We start from the raw sequence: 9,130 nt of genomic DNA on the forward strand, positions 1-9,130 counted from the left end.
CCTTCATGTGTGTCTCGGTTTGTATTGAATGATGTTAAGCAGAGCTGGAGCTGGCGCCTCGGCCTCATTACCTTCAATTACAATAATTGTTGCCTCTCTCCAGTGTTTTGCATTTCTCCCCGGGGGAATCTCTCTGCTGCTTCTTTTCCAGCCTCGCTCCAGCTTCCCTCTCTATCGATTGGATCGCTCTGGCCCTGGTCCTGGCAGCGATGCCTCCAGGAGGATAAATGCAAACTGTCCTATTGATTAGGAGGAGTAGCTCGGCTGGGGGGAGGGAAGGATTACTTTTAAATGGGGGGGGGGGGGGGGGGGGGAGGCGAACCGATGAGCATCTCATCAATGCTTTGCTTTCTGAGCCCCTTGAAAATGTCTCTTTCAGGGTCGGCTGGGTGATATGGTCACAGATCCTTGTGGCTCACAACCAGCCTCGCTCCCTTGTTTGTTTGATGTGAGCAGGTATTGCTGCCCATCTCCAAAAAGCAGCTCCCCTCCCGCAGTTTGCAGGTAACCCGGTTTCACTGGGGACGCGCTAATTGCTCTGAAAGTGAGCAGGCCTCCATCTGCCCCTTTGAACTGCCCCACTTATGGGGGATCAAGCTGCCTGGGAGTTTTCCACCTGCGGGAACCTGCTCGGCAGCCTGTCTGTCACCGAGAGGGCTGGGGAACCAGCCAAGCTCCGGGCTCTGCACAGCCTCAGCTCCTGACATGCTGCGTGGTTCGGTAAATCCACGACCGGCCCCAGAAGTGGGAAACCAAAGACACTGCACTGAGTCATATTGCGTTCCCTGCCCCCTGGGCTTTATGCTCAGCATAGCTACTTTAACGCGAGTTTAAGCCTTAATTATTTTTTAAAGGCAATAATCATCGTAAGTAAAGGCAATTCAGTAGAATTAGCTTGTGTGTATCGCGGCCCGAACGTTAGTGAAATAACTGGAATGGCTGGAGTCGAGTGGTTAATAAAAAATACTGTTCTGATTAATGCTGCTCCAAAGATGCTTAAACAGCCCCATTTCCAAATGAGAATTTCTCAGCCCAAGTGCAGCTGCAAGGTGCAAAACAGAACGGATATGACCTGTGAGCATCACTTGTCGCCTGTTTGAAAGGGCTGAAATGTAGTACTGATCTTTCCTTGCTGGTGAAGTCACTCCTGTGTGGCAGCGTTGGCAAGTGCCGGTGTGCACATCAATACCCCAGCGTGCAAATGCTGAGCAACTCGAGCTCCCCCAGGACGGGGCTGCTGTGGTGCCCTGGGTAAAGCTGAACAGTTGACCGCAGTTTTCCAAACTCCGGTTCTTCTTTTACTTTTTTTAAGGGAAGAAGGAGCTGGTGGAAGTGTTCAAACAAGCTGATAATGTTATGCTAATGCCGCTTTTGTTTGACAGAGGCAGACTGAAAGGTTACATCCAAATATTTGGAGAAACAATGGCTGGTTGCCAGCGGGAAATCCATGATAATGTTCAAAGCTCTTCACTCACTGCAAAACGTTCTTCTAGGAGTGGCTGCATAGACCTGGAGTACCTGCAAGCTGAGGTTTCCCCCCAGTTCTGCCAGTTGTGCAGGCAGGCTGCTGTGGTGGCAGATCTGTTCTGATGCTGCTTCATGTGAAAAAGAGGCAACACACGAGAGAAGCAACACAGAGGGAGGAGGCTGATTTTTTCTGGAGTTGGTTTCCCGGAGCCAGAGAGGAGCTTTGTCCTCATTCAAAGAAATGCTCTCAGCAAGTGCTGCCAGCTCAGCCTCTGCCTTGCCTTGTCTTGATGAGCCCCTCGTGCCAGTCATCCTCTAGAGCCTGTGTTGGGTCTCTGCAGCACGTGGGGCTTCCAGAGATGGTGGTGGATGTGGGATTTCACAGGGGGATTTCTACAGCTGGCGATAGGAGTGGGACTCGTGTATGGCTGCACAGTTTGTGCAATGCTGGTGAAGGACAGCAGGCCTTCTCCCGGATGTGTTTATCAAATAGGACAGCAGGCACCAGCAGAGCAGTTTCCAGCCTGCTCTGGGTTTGGAGTGGTTCGGGACATTGGGTGCTTCCTGTTCAAATCTTTCTCTAAGGAGCGCCTTTCAGAAGGCCTGATGGAAACCTGGCAGCTGTTGGCCTGTGAGATGAAGTTGAAGGACAAAACCAGCATTTGAATGGCCCACAAAGCCTCTTTGGATGGATCTCTTCTTTTGACTGGGAAATTTATCTTCCTGGAAACAAAACTTTGTGTCTGCTTTGGTTTGGAGTGGATGCAGAAGGGAACACGCTCCCGTGAGACGCTTCCCAAGGCTGTGCCTTTCTCTGAGGTGCCAAAGGGCCGGTTCTGCAGGTGGGACAGGCCCTCCATGATGGTCTCACAGGGCTTCACTGTGCCTGGTGGTCTGCGTGTAGGCCCTGCACCTGTGGGGCCACATACTCCCTACAAAATGGAGCCTCGGCACTGCCATCCCACAGCTGCTGGAGCTGTGGCCTCGGGCTCCTGATGCTCTCCTTGCTGCAGTTATTAACCCACATTCCTTCTGGTTGCAGAACGTGCTGGATGCGTCTCCTGTGCCTTTCTTGAAAGCCAGTCTGGCCCTGTTAAGCTCTCACCTCTGAAACAAAAGCAAATTAGAATTGCAAGAGCGGAATGGTTTTATTTGCGCTGTGGCCTGATGGAGGACCCCAGGTGATTGTCACACAGCAGGTCAGACAGACCTTGGCAGCACGGCTTCACCCGGACATCCTCCAAGGGATGTAAGTTAGGGGGATACAAGGCTGGGGAGCGATCCCTTCCCCATCCCCGTGCCGCCCCAGCTCTGCCTGCAGCACACACCATTTACCCATTTTTCACAATAAACTGTAGCTCCCAATTCTGACTTGACAGCTGTCAATGAAATTTGCTGCTGAAAACTGATTTCAAGCACATTGCCTCCTGGCCAGTCTGCCCGCGCTCCCCGGACAGGATGTTTATGACATTCAGGAGTCTCTCATGTTACTTAGTGCAGTAATGTGGCTCCACGAATAAAAGCCATTTCCAGTCTGTCGGTATCGCATGTAACAAATGGGATCTGCTAAATGCACTTGTCACCAGCGGGAGGGAGGGGAGAAACGATAACTGCAGACTCGCACACGTTGCTGTAATGATTATAAATTATAATGAATGATATTTTCCTATGTTTGCAAATGAGCGTCTGACGGCGGTGCCAGAGCAGGAGATACCGCTTGGCTGGTCCCGGCGTTTTGGTAATTTCTAAACAGAAACAAGAATTAGAAAATTACTTTGTGGTGGAGCGCAGCGATGTGTAACAGGAGCGCAAAGGCTGCGGTGCAGCACACGTGTGTCTATCTTATGCATATGCAAACGGCAAGACTGGCAGTAAAACCATTATAGTTTGTGATGGCATCAGCACTCATTAGCTGAGATCCAGCCTGTTCCTCCCTGCCAAAGTAAACCCGAGTTATCTCAACCTCAGACTGCACGTTTCCTCCTTTCTCTTTCAGGGCAGGAATGCTTCTGTCACAGGGCATCGCATCTTGGATAGAGCACGTCTTGGAAGACGTGTGGAGCGTTTCATATGAAGGCTGTAATTTGTGCTATTGATTTGATACCTACATGCTGCCCGATGGCTTTGACCATAAATGGGAAACAGTGGGTGTGCAGATACTGCAGAAATCAAGGCTTATTAAAAGTAACGAGATGAGAACAAAGAAAAGCAAATTAGCAAAGAGACGTTAACGATGCGGCACGCTGTGTTTGGGACCAGGAAATGAAGGAGCCTCAGCTCTGTACGAGGGGTCTGAGCTGGTGGTACCATCACCTCCTGCTTCCCATCCCCGTTGCTGCTTTTCCAAAGCTGCTATCAGGGCAGAAGGCTGCGCTGGTGGGGAGCAGACATCTGCTCCATCCTGCAGTGACAGGGGCCTCAAAGTCACCTGAGTCACACAGAGCATCCCGGCCCATGGGAGCTGGGCAGGAGTACAAATGTGTGCTTTATATACCCACGAAAAAAGGCTGTAATGACACTTGTGGCACCGCGGTGTTGCGTGACTTTGGCTTCCCACCCATGAGCACCAGCGCAGAGCGGCAGGAAGGGCAGCAGTCATTACCTGCTGCAGGCCCCATGGCACTGCCATCAGCATGGGCGTGCAACCCGCTTTCATTTCAGCTGCACCTTTCATCATGAAGAAAGGGTTTCGCGTCGTTGTTTATTCATTAAACACGTCTCCACCAAAACGCGGGCACAGATATTACATTTATGAATACATTTATGAAGCTCGGCGTGTGCTGTGCCCCATCCCATCTGCAATGGGAACGGTTGGTGCCCGCTCTCCTCTCTCCACCGGGCCCCGAGCTCCGCGGGGCGAGCTGCACTGCACTGCACTGCACTGCACGGCCCGGCCCGGCCCTGCGCCGCACTGCCGCCACCCGGGGGCGCCGCGGGCGGACTCGCCGTCCGGGCCCGGGGTCGGCGGAGGCGGCCGTGCCCGCGGCGCTCCCCGCCCGCCTCCCGGCGGCGCCGCGGCGCGGCCAATGGGGCGGTGCGGTGGGCGTGCCCGGCCCGGCCCGGCGCCGCCGGTATTTACGGAGCGGGAGGCGCCGCCGCCGTGTCAGCGAGCAGCGCCCGCCGGGCCGCCCAGCGCACGCCGAACCGCCCGCAGCCGGGGACGGGGTCGCAGCCGCAGCGGTGGCCGCGCGACGGCCGCGCCCGCGGGCGAGCGGCTCCTCGGTGGAGGCTGAGGCGGGCGGCTCGGCCGTGCCTGCGGGGCGGGCTGTGGCGGGCGGGTAAATGGATCGCCATTCCAGCTACATCTTCATCTGGCTGCAACTGGAGCTGTGCGCCATGGCCGTCCTGCTCACCAGAGGTGAGGGCGGCGGAGACACGGAGAGGCTGCGTGGAGCCCGGCGGGGTCGGGGGGGGCGCCCGGGGAGCGGCTCCGCGCTGCCCCTCGGGGCGGGCGGCCGGACCTCCGTCGGCGTCGCCGGGAGCCCGGCCCGGGGCAGCGCGGGGGCGGCCGCCCGGAACCGGCCGCGCTCGGGGGGTTGGGGCAGGGTGAGCTGCTGCGCCGCGGTACTCGGTTATTCTGGAAGGCAGGCTGTAATTAAGGCTAAATAACAGCCCTGGCGGTGCGGAGGGAGCCTCCCGGCCCCATCAAAGCGGGCAGAGCAGGGAGGGACTGAGTGATGTGAAGTCGCAGATACTGAAACTATGTGCCTGATAATGATATAATGAGGGGATCACAGGCTGCTGGCTGCCGCCGACTTCAAACGCTCCGAGAGAAGCCCGCAGTCTCTCCTGTAGCCATCTTGACTAAAAGCAGACATTTTTCTTTAATAGCTACATACAGTAACAAGAAAGGAGGGAACAGAAGGGCATTGTTCGCCGTTTCAAAACACCGAATACCCTTTCTGGCCTTTTGCGTAGCACAGGAAGAAACTTTATGAATTGACAGAAATACAGTTTTAACAGAGTAATACAGAGTCCGTTCTGTTCGGCCAGAAACGTGGCTTTAATTAAAAAGCAGTTGCCATAACGCGATGATGGCCCGTCAGGTTTGCTTATAGGATTGTCTCGGGTCCATAAAGCGTGGAGCGGGGCTGCGGGCGGTTCGGCAGTGCGTGCACCGCTTCAGCCCGTCGGATCGCAGCGCTGCTGCTGGTGTCCCCGAATCGCTGCTTATTTTTAACACCCACGCAGTGAGAAAATGACAAAAACCGACTTCTTTTCCCCCTCCCCACGCTCTCTGAAAAGCTTACATAAAACGCTTAGAAAACGATTGTTGCTAACCGCAAACACAAAGGGGCTGCTCCATAGCACGCTGGAAGGGAATGTATGTGAATTCAAGAGAAATTAGGTTACTTGTGCTGAGAGCCCAAGGGAATCGGCGCAGACTGGAGACAGTGAGACACTCCATCATTTGGCTTCTATTAGGCAGAGTTATTGCAGAGCAGCGGGAACTGCAGGGCTTGGAGCCGGCGGTGGTGTTCTGGGGCAGCAGAGGTGGGCAGAGGGCTGCTAACCTGGCTGAGTGGTGTTCGCATCCCTCAGAACAACTTCTGGGTGTGCAGGGGGGAGGAAGAAAGCATTGCAAGAAAGGGTGGCAGCAGGAAGCCTATGAGGGTTGAGCTGTGGAAGGAAGGTCTGACGGTTCAGTTGGCTTTCTGGTGCTGCTCTGATGACAAGCAGACCAGGTGCATTACTAGCTCGACTCTTCTAAGGATAGCTTCAAAAACATGACTAAACCCCGGGCTGGTGGCACGCTGAGTGTGTCAGAGCTGCAGCTTGCCTAGAAAGAGTGAGGTTTCCCTGCAGCAGGACGTGTGTAACTCACACCACTGTGCTTTGGAGAGCACAACGGGAAGAGCTTTTAGGAAGGGAACGTTTTTATCGCTTCCTTCAGGAGTTTTTGAGGCTTCCTGAGAGATTTTGTCCTAGTGCTGGTAGAGGATTTCCAGCCGGAGTGTTTCCCTTCTGACCGTGTGTTGGACTCCACGCAGAATTTGGGGGAGCGCTTTGAAGCCTCCTAACTTCACTCCTTCCAATAACTTCACATTCGGGTTGGAAGGCTGTGATTGGTTTGCCAGCATTCACCGTAAGCTGCACTGTGTCTGCTTTGTAATACTGAGGGACAAAAAGAAGCCTTTTTGCATGAATGCTTACTTGAAAAAGAATTTCTCTTTCTGTAGAAATTACAAATAGTTGCCCAGTTTCACACAATAAAAAACTTCCTGACCGGGAGATTTGAGATGGTAATGGTTCTAGCTAATAGCTTTATAAGGTGTTAGTTAAACCTTTTAAATTCTGGCACAGTACTGAGAGGCAATAAACAATTCAACAGTTCCGTTTTGTTGTTGTTGTCACACAGATATTTAATGTAGAGCTTTTTGTGTGTTAATGCCCAGCGAGGAGAAGTGTTCACTTCATAAAAGTAAAAAGCTACTCCTGTAGCAGTGATTTAATGTAATATAGATGCGACTTTTTGGTAGGGCTGTAGGTGTGTATTGCTTGTAGAGCTGGGATTTCGTTTTAAACGCAGTGTAATGCAACTGCTGATGAGGAGTGGAAGTAGCTATAAAATGGTCCTGTTAGTTTTTTACCTGGGAAAAAGTGCCACTTTGACCTTCCTGCCCCCCCCCCCCTCCCCATCCCTGTTTTAGTGAAGTGTTCTTGCTTTAATTCAAAGGGCCACAGTACTACTAATTAAAACAAGTGCCTCGAGGTATTTGCTGGGATTAAAGTTACAAGGAGACAGGCAGTGCAGAGCCATGGAAGGGAAACAACCCCCTGCTCTCCTGGATTTACAGTCTAGGAGAGTACCTTGAAAGTGCTACCAAGTTTGACTTGCTATGTACGGCTGACAGCCAATAAGAGTACCTAGCAAAGGGTTTCTAAGGGACCACATTCTTAACTGTATCTTGCACAACTTTATTTTCTAGGTGAAATCAGATGCTACTGTGACGCCGCACACTGTGTTGCGACTGGCTACATGTGCAAATCTGAGCTTAGCGCCTGCTTCTCCAGACTGCTTGATCCTCAGAATACACATTCCCCACTTACTCATGGCTGCTTGGACTCTATTGCAAGCACAGCTGATATCTGCCAAACTAAACAGGCACAAAACCACTCTGGCACCACCGTGTCCACGTTGGAGTGCTGTCATGAAGATATGTGCAATTACAGAGGACTACATGATGTTTTGTCTCCTTCCAAGGGTGAGACTTCAGGTAGGGCGAGGAAGCTTCTGTGAAATTGCTCTTGTAGCCTTCAGGCTGCTGACGGTCAGATCTTGAAGGTCTGCAGTCGGTTTTGTTATTAATGTAAATAGAGACAGCAGAGGGAGAAGCGGGTGGCTGGGTGCAGGGGAGCATCTCAGCTGAGTAGCTTTTATGTCTGTGTTAATGTTAGAGGTCTGTCTTGCTTATCTGTGGCATTCCTCCTTATATCAGCTGTCAGGGTAAGAAATTCCGTGTCATAAACACCCCTGGCAACATCTCTCTCAGTGCAGCACAGTACGTAGCTGTGACTCCTTAAACTTGTCAGTGTGGACTTTCAGGGGGTTGTTGATATGCAAGCTGATTGTTGATGCTGAAATAAACCTCGCATCTTTCTCCCTCTGCAGGACAAGGGAGCAGATATCAACATGACAGCAAGAATCTTATCACCAAGGTACAGGAACTGACCTCTTCGAAAGAATTATGGTTCAGGGCAGCTGTAATAGCTGTTCCTATAGCTGGTGGGCTAATCTTGGTGCTCCTTATCATGCTGGCCTTGCGGATGCTCAGGAGTGAAAATAAGAGACTGCAAGATCAACGGCAGCAAATGCTCTCCCGTTTGCACTATAGTTTTCATGGACATCATTCGAAGAAAGGACAGGTGGCAAAATTGGACTTGGAATGCATGGTGCCTGTAACTGGTCACGAGAACTGCTGCATGACCTGTGACAAAATGAGACATTCGGACCTCAGCAATGATAAGATCCTATCGCTGGTCCACTGGGGAATGTACAGTGGACACGGGAAGCTGGAATTTGTATGACCAATTATTTTTTAATCTGAGCTAAACTTACTCTCTGGACTCTTGAAGGCCTTTGGGTTCTGCTGGACAGGAGCACTTTATCTTTAAAAGAAAAACTCTCATAAATCATCTTTGAGAAACAAAGGACCTCTGCAAACAGAATCTTGGATATTTCTTCTGAAGGATTCCAAAAGTTGTCTTATTTGCACAGAGTAAAATACACTCAAATGTATTGTTTGCTTTAAAGTTATGAAAGCAAAAATTAGAAGTTGTAAACACTGTCACCAGGGTTATCTGAACTGTAGGGAGCTGAGAACTGAGCTATTATAATAAACTGTATGCAAGCTCCTATGTTTCCTGACTTATTGTAAAGATTTTTTTTTTAAAATATATATATATTTTGTCTGAAACTTGTTTGTGACTTTTTGTTTTAGAAAGCAATTTTTTTGGAGGGAGTGGGGGTATAAATCGGGGTGGTACACGTGGTAATGCTGTGCAGAATAGTTAATGCAGACATAGCCTGTTTTCTTCCATGCCGTGGGGAATTGGGTAGTTAGTCCTGAATGAGTGACAACTTCACTGGGTACTTCAGGGACAGTGAACTTGTGTCCTCCATTCTTGACTGATGGTTTCTTTTTCCTTGTGACTGTGTGTG

At 51.2% G+C, this 9,130-nt stretch overlaps 1 protein-coding gene across 1 annotated transcript; it reads left to right on the forward strand.

Moving 5' to 3' along the window:
* Positions 1-4,600: 4,600 nt before the first annotated feature.
* BAMBI (BMP and activin membrane bound inhibitor) lies at positions 4,601-8,882 on the forward strand. Its single transcript, XM_072329291.1, has 3 exons — positions 4,601-4,825; positions 7,398-7,685; positions 8,081-8,882. Exons 1-3 carry the CDS (start codon positions 4,750-4,752, stop codon positions 8,494-8,496), a joined length of 780 nt encoding a protein of 259 aa, XP_072185392.1. The 5' UTR covers positions 4,601-4,749; the 3' UTR covers positions 8,497-8,882.
* The last annotated feature ends 248 nt before the right edge of the window (positions 8,883-9,130 follow it).

Source organism: Excalfactoria chinensis, chromosome 2 (genome assembly GCF_039878825.1).
Source record: "Excalfactoria chinensis isolate bCotChi1 chromosome 2, bCotChi1.hap2, whole genome shotgun sequence".
Lineage (NCBI taxonomy): Eukaryota > Metazoa > Chordata > Aves > Galliformes > Phasianidae > Excalfactoria > Excalfactoria chinensis.

What these genes read in the sequence shown, in the direction of transcription:
- BAMBI (XM_072329291.1), top strand. Translation starts at nt 4,750, where the DNA reads ATGGATCGCCATTCCAGCTACATCTTCATCTGGCTGCAACTGGAGCTG. An exon ending in GGCCGTCCTGCTCACCAGAG is followed by an intron (nt 4,826 to 7,397) that starts GTGAGGGCGGCG and finishes TTTATTTTCTAG; the next exon opens with GTGAAATCAGATGCTACTGT. An exon ending in TTCCAAGGGTGAGACTTCAG is followed by an intron (nt 7,686 to 8,080) that starts GTAGGGCGAGGA and finishes CTCCCTCTGCAG; the next exon opens with GACAAGGGAGCAGATATCAA.